General features: G+C 39.7%; 1 protein-coding gene across 1 annotated transcript in view; it reads right to left on the bottom strand.

Moving 5' to 3' along the window:
• LOC134602707 (proton-coupled amino acid transporter 1-like) overlaps positions 1–20,808 on the bottom strand; it is a 115,350-nt gene that overhangs the window by 47,610 nt on the left and 46,932 nt on the right. Inside the window, exons 6-8 of the mRNA XM_063447864.1 lie at positions 16,884–16,968; positions 11,331–11,549; positions 1,013–1,111 (exon numbers count right to left, since the gene is read on the bottom strand). Of these exons, the coding sequence (XP_063303934.1) occupies positions 1,013–1,111; positions 11,331–11,549; positions 16,884–16,968 (403 nt within the window). The remainder of the gene's footprint in view (positions 1–1,012; positions 1,112–11,330; positions 11,550–16,883; positions 16,969–20,808) is intronic.

Genomic DNA, 20,808 nt, shown 5'->3' on the forward strand with positions numbered 1-20,808 from the left:
TGTCCCTTTAAGCAACTCAAGGAAGCCACTATTATAAACAACTAGCATGCTTTGAAAGTGTGTAAGCAGAAAGGGTATAATGATTTAGCAATTTACATGGACTCTGATTTTGATCATTCTACTTCTCTAGCCCCCCCCCCCCCCATCCTTCTTTTGCATCTCTCTTTTTCCTCTTTTAAAAAAAATGATTCACTATGTCACTTTATTAATACTCTTACTCGTACAATTGTTTTGCAGTAAGTTTTACTGTTTCTTCTCCTAGGATTTGGATTTTACTTTGTAAAATAGACCTTGTACTAGTTTAGAAAGGAACCTACTGCTCTATGTTGCAGATGCATACACATTTAAAAAAGATGAAGTACTAAACCACAGCCTGTTCTATAGTTTTTGCTTGACAAGGTAAACATGCCTGACATCTTACTCTGTTAACCCGGTTGCATTCCAATTTACTAATTTGCCCTCTTTAAATTCTTTAATCTTTTAAATAGAATCTTTATTTTTCTACCTACCTCTGCTAATTATCTCTTCACTCCCCTATGTATATTCTCCGTCTCACTTTCATCCTTATCTCTGACCCTCCTTCCCTTGCTGTTCCTATTTCCCAGGCATGCCCATTCTCCATTTTATTCCCAGGGTACTGTAACAAACTCTCATGCCATAAAAAAAAAAATAATAGTAATAATTCACACCCAAAAGTACAATTAAAAACATACCCACTTAAAATCACAACCTCTTACCTCCTGAGACTCTCCACAGTACCACTAAGAGGAAAGTAAATGTAACTATTTTTCTCTCCTCCGACCAGTATCCAAACTCTGTTTTTTTTTTTTTTGACCAACCGTCAAAACTAATCGAGTCTGACTTAATTTTTTTTAATTGGAGGATATGTATATTGTTAGATGTTCACGGAAAATATTTATTTTTCAATTAATAATTAAATAATTTTTTTTACTTCTAATAAACATTATTACGTTCTAAAAATAAACAACAGTCATATTCATAATAAACGTACCACACCAATGCCTTCAAAAGCAAAAATTGCCGTGCCAAAAAACAGGGGATAGGCTCTCAAGCTGGACACATAAGACAGATGTGAGGGATCTGGGATGTTCTAGGAAAAAAAATATATGTAATCAACAAAAATCATCCAATTACATTTTATCATCTATTAAAAAGACGCTTCCTGTAAAACACAAACCATAAAATAAGGAGTATTTATTAAGTGCATCACTTGTCATGTTTCCATTTTGCTTAATGGTCTCAAAGAGGTACATTAATTATTTTATGAAAAGTCAATAATTATTTTGAGCTTTAAAAGGAAGGGCGTAGTTACAATTGGGATTATATAGATATTTTAATAGCGGGTGTTTTCATGTAGGAAGGAACTCTGTAAATTCACTGAGCAAAGAAATGGAAAGCAACCAGAGATATGCAACCATACATAGCTTGCTGTGCAACGGTGATGTCTGACCTTGGCACTGCAGAAGTTTGTAAACCACATTTTACAACGTGCTCACTCAGCCTTGAAGAAATGTAGCGCAAATTCATCTACAATGTCAACGTTAGCAATCCCCTTCATTTTAAAACACTCATAAGATGGGTTATAGGGTCCATTTTCAAAGCTTATGGGAAGCTCTCCAGCTGGCAGCAGTCACAAAGCTTAGCAGCTTTTTCAGAAATGACAAACTCAGAAAAACAAATAAATAAAGCAAGGACTAAAGTCGTTTTTTCATTGACCTTATCATGAGAGTTAATGGAAAGCTCCTGTGGGAAGTTATACAGGACCCATATTTTACTGACAGCAATCACAGAACTCAATCACCAAATAGACCAGCTCTTTAAAATTCAGTAAAAGTAGCATTTCAGAAATACCCTGGTATAGCATAAACAATTAGTGTTAAACATAAAAAGTTGTTCTCAGTTGCCTGATCAAAATCAGATAGCAACAGCTTCATGACACTGTTGATAACAGGGAAGGTATAGTTTAAGACAAGAATGTTCCTCTAAAGTTTTCAGGTAGGTTAGGTAGGTTGGAAAATAGTAATCATGCAACCACATTCTGTCAACCTCGGCGCTGGAAGGGTTATAAGTCCTTGTGTTACCTGATTAAAGTGCCAATGTGCCATCACTTACCGGATTCAAGAGCTGGGTCAGGCTCTGCCTCCACTCCTTCTCTGCTGACATCAGCTGAAGGGGGGAGCTAATGCACATGCATGCAGAGCGCCACGCTCGCATTAGAACTACCCCAGAATAAAACATTGCTCTCTGCTTTCCATTGAAGTTTTAGCAGACGCTGGATGTCCTCATTAAAAAAGCGTGAGGATGTCCAACGTCAGTAATGCAACCAAAAGTCGCCTAACTACCCGAAAGTCCCTCTAGTGGCGGTCTGGTATATATAGGTGGAGTTAACCCATAAAAGGAAATTATTGCAGTTTATCAATAACTGCCATAATTACAATTGCAGGATTAAGGGGGCTGGGACAGTGCACCCAGACTACTTCAACGAGATTAAGTTGTCTGGGTGCCTATAGTGTTAGTTTAAAGGGATAGAAGTGAAGAAATCAGCTAAACTAAAAATACAAAAATAAATCAATCAGACAAGCTGGTTAAGTCCTGCTAAAAAAAAAAAGTGTGCTGCCCAGTCCGTCATGCTGGGAAGCACTTAAGGGGATACTATAGTCACCTGAACAACTTCAGCTTAATGAGGTTGTTCAGGTGAGAACTATAGTTCCCTGCAGCCTCTCTCATGTAAACACTGTATTTTCTGAGAAAATGCAGTGTTTACATTGAAAGCTAGGAACACCTCCAGTTGCAGTCACTCAGAGTGAACCAGAGGGACTTCGGAGTTGATGGAGGCATAATATGCCTCCATCCACTCATATTTGCTGTCAGCAGAGCACAGGGCAGCACTGTGCACAGCATCCTGTGATTCAGTATCTCCCCCCTCTGCATGCAGACACTGAACTTTCCTCCTAGAGATTCATTGATTCAATTCATCTCTATGAGGAGATGCGGATTGGCCAGGTCTGTGTTTGAATTTTGCTGGCTCTGCCCCTGATCTGCCTCTTTGTCAGTCTCAGCCAATCCTATGGGGAAGCATTGTGATTGGATCAGGCTACCACTTCTAATGATGTCAGCAGACTGCATGCTGTTTGCCTCAGAAAAACAAGCAGAGTTACAGCTTCTGGCTTGAATACAGTAAGATTTAGCAATATCTATGGAGGCATGAGGGGACAGGGGGGACTAGATGGTGGTTTTAACACTATAGGGTCAGAAATACATGTTTGTGTTCCTAACCCTATAGTGATCCTTTAACGACGCATTACAGTGCTGTATATTGCCGGGTTAATTATGTTGCTGGGTGCCTACGAGTCAGTGGCAGACCAGCAACATCAAATCGCGATGTTACAGCCCACGTGATCCCTGTGACAGCCAGTCACAGCGGTCACAATGCTGCTGGGATATCAGATCCGCCTCCCTCCACCTGTGTTGGGTTTGTGAAGTGGAAAGAGAAAGATTGTTGTTACTTTGTGTCCCTGAAGAGACTAAATTCTGTCACAAGAGATTCCAAATCCCCTTTACCCTGTTCTTTACAAAAATTAATCCTTTCCCTCCTGATTGCCAGCAGTGATCAAAGTAGAGATAACAGTACTTTACTGTGATCTAGATTTTTTTTAATTTTTTTTCATTTTACCCTCAGGGGTTAAATTTTATTTATTTTTTTTGTAACCCTAAGGGGTTTTGGTGGGGGGAGGAGCGATGACATAGGTGAACGTGGCTGGTGTTCTCGTTGTGTGTGGATGGGAAACACTAGAGTCGAGGAGAAGAGGTAGCTCATGCTGGCGGATTGCCCAGGGCTGGAGGAGGGGAAAGGATGGCGTGTATTTCGAGTGAGAGATCCCGTCTGAATGCAGCTGTGCCCCTAGGGAGCAAAACGATAGGCAGCCCAGGAAAACAAAAAAGAACACTAAGCACCTCATGATGCATGGACAAGATACACTGTAGAAATACTGAAGCCAGTCTAAAGCTAACTGTATAGTTGATGTAACAGAAATAATGGCAAACACTTAAGTCAAAAGGGACAGGGGTAAATATCCTAAACAATAGTCCCTTACCAGTTTGTTGAAGCTTTGGCTTTTTTTTTTTTTGCTTTATGCCTCTCCCTCCTCTTGCAACTATCTCATATATTATATAATATAAGGCTTTAGCTGGTTAATAAAGGTTGGGGACAGGGGGTAAATTTACTAAATAGAGATCTTTTCTCTATTTTTTCCTGTTGGGTATTACTTAGTCTTTTTTAAAATTTATTTTTCTCTCCTGTTAGCTCCCGTAGGGTTATTCCTTTTACAACTATTCTAATACGGGTAATATACAGGAAAGGGACTGGGACCTTAAAGAGATGTGAGGCAGTGAAGTGGGGGATAGTGAAAAAGGAGAAGTAGAAAAGAAAGGAGGGAAACAATAAAAGAAGAAAGGGAGGGAAGGGAAGAGGTAAGGGAAAGAATAACAAGAAGGGAAAGAGTATATGAACCCCTGACCACAGAAGTGGGAGAGAAGAAAAAAAAATGATAAGAGACTGTGTTAAGAGTACTCAAAAGGGGGGCGGAGCCTGACCGCCAAGCCGTACGGACGCGCAAAGCACGAGCTCCTGCCTGGCGGACAGAAACCGGGGTAAAAGCGACAGCAAATCTGACAGAAGACCACCGAGGGTACACCACCCACGTCGGGGGGGTCCCACGGACCTGATCGAGACCACCCCGGAGCCTGTCAGAGCTACGAGAGCGGGAATCCAAGTGCGGCCTACTGGGATAAGGGCCGGGGAGAGGCGGCCGCTCTCCCCGACACCGGAACCCTTAAGAGATCTCGTATCTCCCAACCCCCCCACCATGGACCGGTGGGGGACATCCCGGTCCACACTCGACAATCTGACTGGCACAGAGGGCAGCTGAACAGACCACACAGCAGGCAAGGGCACCAAACTACCAAGACAAAACCAAAATGGCCACCCAGCGTGGGTACCTGCGCCCAGCCACCCACATACCTCCTGGGGCTCTTAGACCAGATCTGCGCAAGCTTCTGGGCCACACTGCACAGCCGCGGAGTGACTCCAGTTGGCGGTGAAAACTGTAGCATCATGGGTCCGACCCGCAATGAGACGCCGCTACTACAGATACCTGCCTCAAGCTCCCAGGACAGCCATCCGGCGACGTAGATATCTGCGATCCCCACGGCGGGAAAAGGTACCACGATACTCCCACTCCCAAATACACATAAGTGGAATAGCCTACCAAGCATATCACGCAAGCACCCCCACCTCACCTGAAACTCTGCATCAAGCGCAGCACGACCCAGCTCATCATAACCAGCGCTGCACACCAAGCAATCAAGCGTCTGCACATCCTACAGGTCACTACAAGAGAAGACTCCCAACACAGAAGCACCAAAGACAGGGCACATCAAGACACCAAGAGAGACTTCCCTCCTATGGGCATAGGCTGAAGCACTCACATTCATGTCTAACGGCGGGCACACCGCTCCAGCACCCTGGGAGTCCCTTCTCAACTACCGCTTATGATCCTCAATTGCCTGAATATGCCTGAAGCAGACTAGCTAAGATGAATGATTGACAGAGTCCCAGCGTCAATTTACTCTGTTTAGCATAGCTGGTCAGGGTGGAGGGTAATAGCTATCTGTTCTCAGTGGACTTTCTTTGTTCACTTCTTGTGTGTTTTTAAAGCAATACCTAAAGAAAATATGGCATTGACTAGCAAATAGAGTCAGGTTCAGTATCTGTATGCTTACCTAACCTTAGTCCACATCACCTGACACACAGAGTACTCAAAAGTATTATAATACACCCCTAAAAAAAAAGTCAAAGGGGGAAAGAGGGGAGAGAAAAAGAGAAGAAAACATGGCCTCCAAAAAGAACACCTGAAGAACACCTGAAGAAAGAAAAAAAAGTGGAAGGTCAGCTAGAAAACATTGTTTTCCCGCCTGGGAATAAATCAAATTTAGATGTGTCACACCAGATAACTAATCCGATAGAAGGAGGAACGAGCAGTACACAAACGGAGGTATATGATAATACAAGACAGGAAGAAAAATTATATGAACGTGTGGCAAAACCAACTTCGCCACTGTGAACTGGAGAAGCCTGGTTGCTAGCCTCCTGCCCTGCGACTATGGCCCCTGGACATGTTGCACTGTAAAAACTATATTTGGGCATGTAATAGTTTATATTACTGCTACTGGGCCTTTAAGGGCCATCCGTGGACCTATTGGGACTTTTTGGGATACTGTACCTTTAAGACTGTGGAGCATATTACAGTAATACTGCCTTTAATCCTTTAATATCATGTATGTATTTATGTGTTCAGTTAACCTGGGTTATATGTATGCAGCATTCATCTGATTGTTCGGTAGAATCACTCCATTCATTGTACTGAGTGAAACTACTGAACAACCAGACCACCCAGGAATAAGTGTGCCTCCAATTACCGTTTGCAACAATGTTGCGAACGGGTAATTGGCAATCAGTGTAATGTATTCTTTGTCCTCTGGGTGGCCGCCATTCGGGAAACGAACACGTGGCGGCGGCCATCTTAAACTCCCGAACAGCGGTGTTTTGCCGTCGAGTGTCTGGAACTAAAAATCGGACGCTCGACTAGGCAAACACCGCTGAGACCTCCATATTTCCAGAAGTTCGCATGGGAACTACCGAACGGCCCGCCGTTCGGTAGAAAGAACCCCACGAACTAGGGGATTCATTCGAATCCCCCTTAGGCTCCATAAACCAGGCAATTCGTCGGTTTTCATTCCCTTGTCTGTGACCGACCGCAGGGCCAAAATGCATGGAACTGTTTTCGGATACTTTACCCATGCGGTCGGTCAATACTTTAAAGTCCCATAACTCCCGAACCCTTTATCCGAATGGGCCGATTTTAACGTATGTTGTTCCTCCAGACTAGGGCTATCTGGAGATATTGGATTTGTGGATGTACCCCAAGTATTTAGGGTACATCCAAAACTTGGGTAAAACTATGTCCATGTTAATTGTGTTAACAGATAAGTTAGAGGGAGGAGATGTGTGGGTTGTACCTTAAACTGGATTGGTCTATTGTAAACCCCTCCCTTGCATGGGAGAATCTCATATAAGCCTGTGTGTGAATAAATCAGTGTTGTTGCTGTTTAACCCTGAAGCTGGAGTGTGTCTCTTTCTTGGGGGAAAGGGGACTGTATGCCGACTGCCAGGAGTGTAAGCTGTTCGTATTGCTTTTCCTGTTCGGCTGCTTCCAGGGTTCGTGTGTCTGCTGTTCGAGAGTTGGAGAATTCGTGCAGTTTGGGAGTTCGGGAAGTTGGTGCTTATAGTAGCTGCTGGTCTATCTACAGAATGATTACTCAGTCATCTAGACACACAATTTGAGAAAATTAAGGTGGAAATGCAAGCAAATACACAGGACATAATGAGAGACCTTTCCTTATTAACCTCAAGAACCCAAGGTATTGAAGAAAAACTAGAGATGATCGAACATGTGAGAAACTCCCACCAGGAAGAACATGTCATTCTGGAAAGAAAAATAGCGGATCTGGAAAATAAATTTATAGATCTGGAGGACAAATCAAGGAGGACCAAGCTAAGAATTAGAGGTGTGTCAGAACAAATAAAGACAACAGAATTGGAAACATTTATAGAAGAATTTTTTTAAATATATGAAAGTGGATTGGGATATCAAAAGCCCTATGATGGAACGGTGTCACAGAGTAAACAAACCAAAAGGCGTACCAGACCACCTCCCAAGAGCTATATTGGTTTGTTGTTCTGCTTTTAAACTCAAGCTACAGATCCTGAGATCACTGAAAAAGATCAATCCTTCATGAAAGTATGAAGCGTTAAAGGTCTACCAGGACCTGTCATGGAATACGAGAAGAGGAAGTCCTTTGCAGATAGTACAATAGAACTCAGATCCAAGAATATAAAATACTGGTGGGGGTTTCCCACAAAGATCTTTATACTGCATGAAGGCAAGAGCTCAAGCTTCAATATGGCAGAAAATCGTAAAGATAGTTGACTAAGTAAAGCGATATAAAGAATCAACAGATCAATAACTACCATCCTAGGAAATAGGAGTGGAGAAAAAAGGAGAGAAATAAAGTAAAAAGAGAGGATGGGAAAGGGGAAGGGGGAGAAGAGAGGGGAGAATGGAGGAAAAGGAGAAGGAAAGGCATCTGCGGATTTTATTTTTATTTTTTTGGAGTTGTGATGAATGATGACTTCTAGATGTACACAATATAAAGAGGACGTATATACACTAGCAGAATAAAAATGAATGCATTTAGAAATAGCAGGCAGCAAGCGATGTGAAGAAATTAGGGGGGAAGAAGATTTATATAACTAAGTGAAAAAGTGAAAATGATCAGGGAGAAAAGAAAACAGTACTGTAAAGTTAAAAATTAATAAGTTATATGGAATGGTTTACTTACTAGGTGAAAATTCGATAAATAGCACAAGATGGTAATAGGAGAATAATTAGGAGGAAAAAAATAGTATAAAAACTTACAGGGATTGAAGGGGGTTGGGATTCTCGTGGTCGGGCAGAATCAATATATTAAGGGCTTATATCTTACCAAAATGGCTCTATTTATGGAGACTGATCACTCTTACCTGTCCCGAAAATTTGTTACTAATGTTACATGCCTCTTTTTTTAAATTTGTCTGGGATGGGAATAAAAACAAGAGTAAAAATTAAACATTTAGCCAGGATAAGACAAGATGGAGGTTTGAGTTGCCCAGAAATCCATCAATGTTATCAGGCCAGTAGACTGTTTCATATAATGTTATCACAGAAAGTGTGTGTGTGTGTGTGTGTGTGTGTGGGCATTTTTATTATTATTCTTTATATTATTATAATAATATTTTTTTTATATTATTCTTATAATTTTTTTCATATATTAATTAAATTTTTATGTTATTTATTTTCGTCCCCCCTCCCTGCTTGATACATGGGAGGGAGGGGGGCTCTCACTCCCTGGAGGTCCATTGGATGCACTGTGTAGGAGGGGGGCTGGCAGAGAGCGTTTACTTACCTTTCCTGCAGCTCCTGTCAGCTCCCTCTGCCAGTCTCGCGAGCCTTACAGAGGGAGCTGACCGGACCGGAGGTGAGAGAAGGGAGCTGACAGGAGCTGCTGTGAAGGTAAGTTACAGCTCGCTGCCAGCCCCCAACAGGACCGCCGGGCTTGTAATGAGCTAATACTGGCATACTGGCTGACTTGTCTGTCTATAATGCGCTGGAGTGTATGCAGCTGTTCTTGGGGGGTGATAGTCACCCAGGCTAATTTGACAATGAGTAGGCCCAGATATGAAGACATACTGCGATTTATGCACTTTGGTGACAATACGAAGTGCCCCCCCCCCAAAGGTCATCCGCAGTATGATCTTCTATATAAAATATGCCCTCTAATTGCCCACTTTAACAAAAAATTTGCCACTATTTATACCCCCAAAACATTTCTATTGACGAATCCCTCATTAAGTATAAGGGAAGACTGGGGTTTAAACAGTACATTCCGTCCAAAAGATCCCGATATGGGATAAAATTTCATAAATTGTGTGAAAGTGGCAGTGGCTTTATGTACCCCGTCCGTGTATACAAAGGAAGGGATAGCCACCTTAATCCCCCAGGTTGCCCAGATATAGTCGGGACAAGTGGGAAAATTGTCTGGGACTTAATCATGCCTTTACTAAACAAGGGATATCCCTGGTATATTGATAATGTTTACAATAGTATCCCACTTCTAAAAATGCTGTACTGCTTTGAGACCGTGGCATGTGGCACTATCCGGAAGAGTCGCACAGGTTTCCAAAAGGATCTAGCAGAAAAAAAAGGGGAGGGGGGGGGGGGGAAGAGCAACAGCAGCTATCTGCCTGGATGAACTGCTGGCACTAAAGTACCGCAATAAAAAGGAGGTGTTCATCCTAACCACCATCCATGGTGAACGCACTCGCAAGGTTGCAGTTTGTGACAGAGAGGAAATTAAACAGGTGCCAGTCTGCATAAAACATTACAATCAGAATATGGGGGGAGTTTACCTATCTGACCAACTGATGCAGCCGTACCTGATCATGCAAAAAAGTGGGCATATATATAATGCAGACGGCAATCCACAATGCCTTTTGTTATAATTAAAAAGGCAAATAGTGAGCTGAAACACACGTTTCTTTCATTTCAGTTTCAGCTCACTTCTGGGCTGCTTGAGTGCCACATAGGGGGACCATCAGTGAAGCCTAGCAGAAGAATTGAGACAGGTCACATCTGCTTCACGATTCCATCAGACCCTAAAAAGAAACCCCCCAGAAAAGGTGCAGGGTGTGTTACAAGAGGGGTGTAAGAGCTGAGACCAGTTATTACTGCCCTGATTGCCCCTCTCAGCCCGGCCTATGTATTGGCCACTGTTTTAAAATTTTCCACACCCAAGTCGAATAAGTAGACCGTTTTTCATGGTGTGATTTTAGTCATGTGGGAGTAACAATATGTATATAGTTTATATATTTTTAGTTATTGTAAGTTAAAGATGCTGAGGAAGTTCAGGCCACTGACTGACTTGTGGTCTTTTGGTAGCACAATAGCTCGTTTACTCTGTCTGTTTACTGAATCTTGGCTTTGTCTCACGTTTATCCTGTCTTCTCTGATCCTTAGCCTGTGAGGTCTAATTTATATAAATATATACTTTTGTGCGGCAATTTTGTTTTCTTTTATGGCTATTAAGCTTACAAGACAAACATACCAAATTCTAAAATCGCTCCACATTAAAAGTTTATTTTACTCCTTTTTTTAACCTGTAACTACCAACAAAACATAAAATCCTAGACACATTATATATTCTGTAAATCAAAACTAAATTAATTTATTTTAATTACTTTCCTTCACCTGCACTAATTATGCACACATTATTATTGCAAAAACTGTAAAAATAAATCAATAAATATAATGTTACTTTTTTGCATTTTTTTTATATAATAAATAAGCATTTATATATGTTACATCAAATTAAAGCACTTTTTTCCCTTAAAAAAAACAAACAGTATATAAATGTATTGCTGCAACAAATTAGTAAAATGCAAATTGCAGTTGAACGCAACAGCAAAAAAATGCAAAAATTGCCTGTGTCCTTAACCCCTTAAGGACACATGACATGTGTGACATGTCATGATTCCCTTTTATTCCAGAAGTTTGGTCCTTAAGGGGTTAATGGGTTAAAGTTTATACCAGGGCTAACTGGAAGTACAAATAAATAAATAAGTATAAATGAAGCAGACCAATTTAATGGTTTACCTGTCCAATGTAGATGTAGATCAAAATTACACTCCCCAACATGGTCAGATTAGCCAACAGGGACAAAAAAGACAAATAGCGAAGGTTTCTGATGAAGACTAGTAGGACGAGGAAAGGGAGGAATGCTAGCATGTACAATCTGGAGTCCATGCTCTCGGTTAGAATCACGGTCTTATTGTAGCTACAGTCATTTGTGGTGGAGTTGGCAGCTTCCACTACCTAGAAAGGGCATAAGGAAGAAATAAACAGTCAGGCACTGGGAATGTAAAATTGCAATGTCTAACAGATAACTATAATGAACACAAATTTAGTATATAGTGACAACACAGAACTTGGATAAAAGCCTACACACACATATATATATATATATATATACATACATACACACTAATATATATATATATACACACACACCTATATATATATATATATATACATACACACACACCTATATATATATATACACATACATACACACATACATACATACATACATACACATACACACACACAGACACCTGTCGTTACAGATGTTTTATGAATGCTGTATTATATACAGAAGTAGCACATTACTAACAATTTTAATACACTGATCATCCTATATAAATGTCTCAACTGTTTTTCTTACAAGAGAATAATAATATTGTTTATTTAATAATTACGGAGGAATTCTTCTTCACTGGTACTCCAAAAACTGAAAGCGGACAACTCAACATACAAGTTCCTCGATTGAGAAGTTTGCCGTTACAGTATATAGACTGGAAGTTTGGATCAAAGACTATGTGGATGCCATGCATCATTGTATTGGTATGTGAAAAAAGAAGATATCCTCTAATCCAGAGGTTGCATCCACACATCTGTCAAAATTGGATCTCTCAGTAGGTGAGTTTACACAGATATGGATGTACTTTACAAATCTGTAGTATATATCTCAATGTTTATAGCGTAGAGGTATAAGTAAATATTGTAAGTTAAATAGAAAACTGTACCTAGAAAATTTGCAATCATAAAATATAGATTTTAATTAAAATGCATACAAGGGGGTGGGCTTGCCAACATTTATGTATGGTTTGCATATATACATTATACTTTTTAAAATAATTTATTCCATTACTTAACTCCTGTGTCCTATTTTGCATCAAAATTCGGAACTCCATACCTTCTCTGGAGACATCCTCAACCAGGAACTATGAGGTCTCTTTATATAGCAGGGTCAAACAGTGCATATATGTGTGCACCCTCAATAACTTCTCATTCTACTCAATGTTGAACAAGTGGAGATATTCACAATTTGTTATTTACTTAAAAAGGAACAAGAGATCCACTTATGGCTTCAACTCACTTGTGGGAGTTGTTAATGAGAACGTCTATTGTGTATATAAGAAGATCCACAGATTGGTTGAATAATGCCACAGCTGAAGGAGCAAAGCAGGATTTGCTACAAAACTAAATAACATTCTGACAATATTTATGTGAAAAAATAGATGACAATCACAAAGTGCAGTGTCCCCTGCAAGATCATCAAGTGGACTTATTTTTCAAGATTATTGCATGTTTTACTAAACCCTCACTGGAAAAATATTACCCTACATATATTTCTTCTGTGATAGGAAAACAAATGCCTCATAATTAGTTGGACAAGGAGACAGAAGGTCAATAAAACAAACAGAAAAAAGTGCCCTGCAATAATAAGATTGCATGGTCATTTGGATTCTGCAAGCTGTGTTAACTGAAAATTATCAAAAGATTGTATTCACAGTCATGCTTCATTATTAGACGAAAATAGTATTTAACTAACATGCTACAGATATAACCTATTTAGTTGTACACATTTTCATTTTTAATAAAAATGTATTTCAGCAACAATCGGAAACACTCCTGTATGCAATATGTTTGTTTCGTATTTTTTCAACCGAAGCAAAAATTATTATTAAAAGAATATTGAGTTATAAAAAAAATGGTGAATTAATGCAAACAGGTTCAAGATAAGGGGAAAATGCAATGTTCGTAAAACAATATGAAAGAGTTACTCACAGTTAATGCAGTGAGAGATACTCAATGGTGTGAGCTCATGAGATGTATTTTATGCAAGTCAAAAAACAAAAACAAAACAAAAACAAAACAAAAAAATATATATATATCCCTTTTACCTACTTTAAGGTTTTTTTGAAAGTTGTTCAATCAGCTCCTAGCCAAAAGTGTTGTCTTGCCCCCATTAATCGTTAAGAAAACTTACCTTATTGCCAGCACCTCCACACTGTGCGGCACTGACCCGGAATCACCGCTAGTGGCCACTAGAGGTGTTCCTAGGGATAAATGTTAACACTGCCTTTTCTCTGATAACCCCTTAAATCCGGAGGGCGTACTATTACGCCCTGCAGGAGCTGTCTCTAAACGCCGACGGGAATAATAGTACGCCCTCGCTATAATGGCCGCCCACGTGGCTGGCGCTAATCGACCGCTGCAGATCGTGGTTGGGGGGGATGCCCCAGGCAGCCCCCCCCCCGTGGCCGGTGATCGCGATCTGCAGTCTCTGATCGCAGTGACAGGATGTCACTGCGATCAGTATTTACCGTGTGTCAGCTGATTTGAAACTGGCTGACACATGGAGCCTGCGCCATTACACTGCAGCACATTGCGGTCGGGGGACATGCCTGTCACTGCGATCAGAGTTACTATGTGTCAGCCTATTGGCTGACACATGTAACTACAGGCAGGATCCCCTGCAGATCGCGATGGGGGCATGCCTGGCCACCCAGGCACTCCCCCTGTGGCCAATTACCGCGATCTGCAGGAGGTGATCACAGTGACAGCCAGTCACTGTGATCACTGATCCTGTGTGTCAGCCACTGATGTAAAATCACTGGCTGACACTGTCTCTGCCCCTCTCCTGTGAAAAATAAAATAAATATATTACAGTTACAAAAAAAATATATGTAGATCATATATAGGATCTAAGTATATATATATATATATATATATATATATATATATATATATATATATATATATATATATATACACACACACACACACACACACGCACACACAGTCTAAGTGTATTTTAATATTAATATATATATATATATATATAAATATCAAAATACACGTAGAAGGATATTGATTAAATATATATTTATATATAATTAAAAAAATATGTTAATACGTAATATATGTGTCATTTCGTTCTAACTGTATTTTGATAATACAAAATACACGTAGAACGAAATAATATTTATATCTATATACAGAGGTATATATCACTATATGTATACCTATATATAAATAAAAATAATTTTACATATATATTTATATAATAATTTAACATAACTAGGTCATTTTATTAATTACTATTTGCGGGACCTGCCTGACAACCCAGGCCGAAAGTATAGGGAATTTAATTTGCTAGCACTATATTTAACCCTATAGCTTTCCAAGACACCATAAAACCTATACATGGGGGGTACTGTTTTACTCGAAGACATCGCTGAACACAAATATTTGTGTTTCAAAACCGTAAACCGTAAAACCGTAAAATGTATTACAACGATATCGTTAATATTTGTTTGTGTGTGAAAAAGGCAAAAAACTAATTTGAACGCCAATTTTGGCCAGTGTTTGTGACCAAGTGGCTGATAAAAAAAGACTTAACATACCCCATTTGCAATACCTTGGGTTGTCTTCTATTGCAAATGGTATGCCATCATGGGGGTAATTGTCATTCCTGGGCTATCATACGGTCTCAAAGGAGGCAAAACCAACCTGGCGAATTTAAATGTGAAAAAACTGAAACGCAAGCCTTATATTTGACTCTGTAACTTTTGAAAACACCATAAAACCTGTACATGAGGGGTACTGTTATACTTGGGAGACTTCACTGAACACAAATGTTAGTGTTTCAAAACAGTAAAACATATCACAACAATTATATCGTCCGTGTAAGTGCCATTTGTGTGTGAAAAATGCAAAAAAATTCACTTTCACTGACGATATCATTGTTGTAATACATTTTATGTTTTGAAACACTAATATTTGTGTTCAGCAAAGTCTTCCGAGTAAAACAGTACCCCCCATGTACAGGTTTTATGGTGTTTTGGAAAGTTATAGGGTTAAATATAGTGCTAGCAAATTAAATTCCCTATACTTTCGGCATGGGTTGTCAGGCAGGTCCCGCTAATTGTAATTAATAAAAATGACCTAATTATGTAAAATTATTACATAAATATATTCATATAATTATTATATAGATACATATATATATATAAATAACATTTTAAAATTATATATATATATATAGTGATATATACGTATATACTTATGTATATAGATATATTATTTCGTTCTAAATGTATTTTGATATCTATCTATCTATCTATCTATATATATATATATATATATATATATATATATATATATATATATATATATATATATATATATACACACACATTTTAATTTTAAAATACAGTTAGAACAAATTTACACATTTATTTATTTAACGTATTTACATATTTATTTATTTTATATTATACATAATATATATAAATATCATTACAATATCATTGTACATGTATATATATCTATATCTATATCTATATCTATAAATATTAATATTAAAATACACTTAGACAGTGTATGTATATATGTGTGTATATATATATATATATATATATATATATATATATACACATATACATACACACACATATATATATATATATATATATATATATATATGATCTAAGTATATATAATTTTAAAGTGTTTTAAACTTTATTTTAACTTTTTCCAGGCACTCCCCCTGTTGGCACTGCTGTGGACGGCTATGCCTTGCGATCACATGGCCCAGGGGGGCCAAAACAGACGGAGGGGACTCCCTGGGCTCCCAGCTGAGTCCCCACACCGCTATCACCGGCGACCGGGTAAGTACATAGGACGGCTTGGGCATTCTATGCCGCCCGCCGGCGTTTAGAGCCGGGTCCCCAAGGACAGCATAGAATGCCCACCGTCCTTAAGGAATAAGCTCTAGTTGCTCTGGTGACTAAAGTGTCCCTTTGAAACAGAATTTGCAAAAAAGGAAGATGACTCTTTACATGACGTGTTTTGGGAGGTTGTATAAGTCACACGCAGGGAGGTGTTCCTAGGGCTGCATAAACAAAAAAGTGATTTAATTTCTAAGAGACAGAGAATTGAGCACTGAAACTGTAGTGGCATGATCTATACACCAAAACTGCTTCATTAAGCTGAAGTTGTTTTGGTTACTATATATCACATTTCATTTCAAACATCACTTTTCTTTGTATTGGTATAAAACACTTTCACTCTTAACAGTTGTCGTATCTCCTAATGATAGATGCTGTCATATGTGGTATAGCGTGATTACAACAATATAGCATAAACCTAAATTTCATGAGAAGTTTACTTTGAATTTTATGACACTTTTATAAATGTAAACACTTTTTAGGATATATTCTCTATTGCTGGGGAATACTGTGATTTTATTAGAATATTACACACATGCATTTCTAAAATTAAAGAACACATTGTCAGTACCTGCTTGATATTATCTGCCATGAATACGAAGTAGACACAGCAAAATCCCAACTGAGTAAGGATTAAGAAGAATCCAACAATCCTCCTGGCAAAGACACATGGAAGTTAAAATAGAATTATCATCATTTTATTCCTAAGGCAGAAACTGGCTCCATAGTGAAGGCAAGAAGTGGCAAAGACATTATAAACTAGCATATGCTTTAACATTTTAGAATTTTTATTCACATGTGGTATAGATAATAAGAAAAGAAAAGGAAGAAAAAAGGAAGAAAATAGAAAAAAAAAATAATTTCACCTTTGATTAGTAATTACAAGTGGGTTATATCTTTAACAATTTAGCAATGTTTATTTGCATTTTTAGTATATATTTACATATATAGTGTGTCTGTCTGTCAGTGAGAGCATGCGTCTGTTTGAAGTTTGGAACGCTTCGGGAGCGTGGAGTAATCTTGCTGCAGTTCTTGCTCTGCTCCTTCGCTCACTGTTTGAGAAAATGTGTGTGTGTATTTCTGTCAGTATCAGTATGTGTGCCTGTAAGTCTACCAGTAAGGGTATTTACAAGTATTTTTTTATTTTTTATTATTGGGATTCATTATTTTTTGGACTCCTGTAAGTTATTTATGGATTTCATTTTTCATGCTTATGATTCCTTGTATTTCTGATTATATATATTTAAGGCTGGGCCTGTAGTTGTTGGATGGGCTTGAATCCCCTTTAAAAGTACTCTCCCACCTTTGTTGGTCTGGTGAGTTGAAGGGGTTACTTCGCCGTTTTGCTGTATCTTACCTGTTTTCCCTCGTGGTCCTGGTTCCTGTTTCTGTTCTACTTACCTGACCGCTCACCAAATGCTATCAGGCCGCTGCCTCCTCCGGCTTGCTAGGAGGCCGCTCTTGGTGCGGCTCATTTTTCAACCGTAAGTCAGACCCTTACCGTAAGGCTGCGGTCGCATTCGTTCAGCGTCATCGTGGTTAGGGTCTATTCCTTTTCTTATTTCATTTGTATGGTTTGTTGGCATTTCGGCACTTTGCGTACAATCAGTTTACTCCTATGGGTAGGGGTTTCAGTTCTTTCTACCACACAAACGCAAGCATCGTTCGGCTCCTTTCACTACGTTCGCACGTTTAATCGTTCACCATGATGCATACAAACCTTTCCAGTAATTTTGTTGTGACACATGCAAACGACTAGGTAAAGGCATAGACTGTTCGCACGATTCTTCCCCATTGACAGGTGTTACTAATTCCTCTCTCACACTAATTAAGACTAAGAGTATGTATACCTGTCACTTTGGGTTGACGGTGACCCCTACTGGTTACAAATGTTATTACAGGTCTACAAATATTGGTATATGATTATTGCTTTTTTAGATTGGTTATTTATGGTATATCATCCTGCCATATGAGCTGACATTTTATGTCATCGTGATGTTCTTCCCACAGGTGCGTTTCGGGTGGAATAGTCAAAGATATTGCTCCTGCGTTGACAAACTTTTTAGGAGATAACATTGCGATATCTAGCTGGTTTATATTTAGAAACCTTTTATATATTTCTTAAATTTGTTTTTTTTTTTTTTTTAAATAAAAGGCACGATATGATTTACCTAATATAATTCAGTGAATTGTGCTTATATTGGTGTTGCGGCACTTTACTGTTTTACAGCAGGGACTAGCTTTATATTCCTTATTAGACTCAGGGTGTTGGATGTATTATATTTATTCAATTAACATTTTAATTGCTGGGGTGGTTGATCTAATTTTACGTAATTTATTTTATTGGAGCGCTCACACTACTATATTTCTTATGTTTCATTTTACTAGTCGCTCATATTTGTTGTGAAGCAGCCCATCTTATTGATAGTGATATTTGATATTAATATTTCCTTTTTTCTTCCATCTTCAGTTAGCATACCTTGTTTATTCATGGACTATTCTACACCTCACAGCAGAGCTCTGTAGAAGATGTATTCTATTCCCAGCTACTGCCAAGAAAGCGGAGTTATTCAGACTACTCAATACGAACACTGACAACTCAGATGTAGGGGAAGGGCCTAGTGGGACTCAGATGCCGGCTCTTAATGCTATGATGACCTCGTTGATGTCTTATATTGAAACTATAAGTGATAGACTGGAGAAATTAGAAGCAGTCTGTTCTTCCAGTGTGTCTGCAGGGCCTGCTATTCCTGATTCAGCAGGATCAGCTGTCACGCCCGGTAACTCTCTTGCCACATTTAAGGTCCCTGAGAGTATCAACTCATCGCATATGGTCCCGGCTACTGTAAAAAAGGACATTCTGGGGCGGGGCCTGACCGCCGAGCTGGATGGACGTGGGGCACCTCGGCTCCGCTATGAAAATAACAAAACCAATGAAAACTTACCTTTTTTCCCCGAAAAAAAAAAAAAAGATCAACAGGCACACGAAGGCAAAGGGGACACAAGCAAATACCCTGGAGGTCAAGATCAGCCCCCGTTCTGCCGGTAAAGTGGACTGCTGGGCGACTGAGACTGAGGCCTGTCGTGAGGCTCTGGCGGGAGAGGTGGCCGATCTCCTGTGCTTAGTCCGGCGGGACCTCTCGCATGCCTACCGAGGGCCCTGCTCTCCCCCCCCCTCCCCCACCCCGTGGGCCGGGGGGGTTATCCCAGACCCCACCGGAGAGGCAGTGACCGCTTCTACCATCTGAGCGGCGACACGATAACACAAGAACCGCATGGCAAAATCCAAGATGGCTGCCGCGTCCATTGCAAGCCGGAGATCAAGCTCCCAAATATATAATCGGAAGCTACAACTCCCTGTGATACCGGCGGACTTAAGGGGACTTTACCAGGACTCTCACTCTGCCCACACTGAGAGGAGCAGCGATCGCAGCATACAGGCATTATTCTGCACCCAAGGCTGATGCTGGCAAATGACACGCACCCCTGACCGGCAAGTACCGAAACGCTCAAGCACCCAGCGGGAAAAATAAGGGACTTGATGATGGTGACCAGGACGGCAGCCGACCCAGCGCAGCTACAGGAGTAACTAAGCAGCTGCTAACCTTGTATAATGACAGCCCAGCAGAGCACTGTATTTTCTTTAGTTTAGCAGTCTTTTTCTGACCATTTATGACCTTAACACGGTTGCTTTAATCACTGCAGAACTGCAGGGACATAGATTAAAAATGTCTAAACCTAAATGTATGCTTTACCCGGCAAGCCCAGTGACTCGCTGCCCCCCGGTGGTTAATTTCAAGCAGTGTGGAGAAATCTACACCCGATATTAGTCTGCATAGCCTATAACTTACCAATCGTATATTATTGTAATTACTAGTCAACTAAGCATGACCAGCTCAGATATAACTGTTTTACATACCTCTTGCTAGCGACTAACAAAAATAAGTAAATGTGCATGTAATCTTAATTACCCCATTTTAATTAATGTTGAAAAGTAACGCGAGGAATGCCGTTGGGGTACCTCGAGAATGTTGTCATATTTCTCTGCACAAAAAAAAAAAAAAGGACATTCTGGAAGGCAAGGATGCTAACCTAGTCTCGCTCCTCATTGCCATCCGGGATGTCCTTGAGAAAAGGACCTTTGCATATGGGGACATTTCAGAGATTCTAGGCTAAACAAAAAACTGTCTATACCTCAATTAGTGTTGGGTTTTGGGATTTATAGGGATGTGTATTGCTCTGTGTATCCTGAGAAAAGGGAAGACTTGGACGTTTACATGCACAAGCTGGTGCATCTGGGGCACAAATACAGTGGAACAGCCTTTTATGACTACCACCGTTCCTTTTCTGCAAAAGTGGCTGCAGCACTGACTCAGTTTAACTACAAAATAAACTGGAGTAAGCTGGACACAGTTATTCTGCAGATATTTTGCAGGCCTCAGGGCTCCAACTTTTGCAGTTTGTGCATACACAGCACATAGTACCAACCTTTTCCC

The sequence above is a fragment of the Pelobates fuscus genome, chromosome 3, assembly GCF_036172605.1.
Source record: "Pelobates fuscus isolate aPelFus1 chromosome 3, aPelFus1.pri, whole genome shotgun sequence".
Classification (NCBI taxonomy): domain Eukaryota; kingdom Metazoa; phylum Chordata; class Amphibia; order Anura; family Pelobatidae; genus Pelobates; species Pelobates fuscus.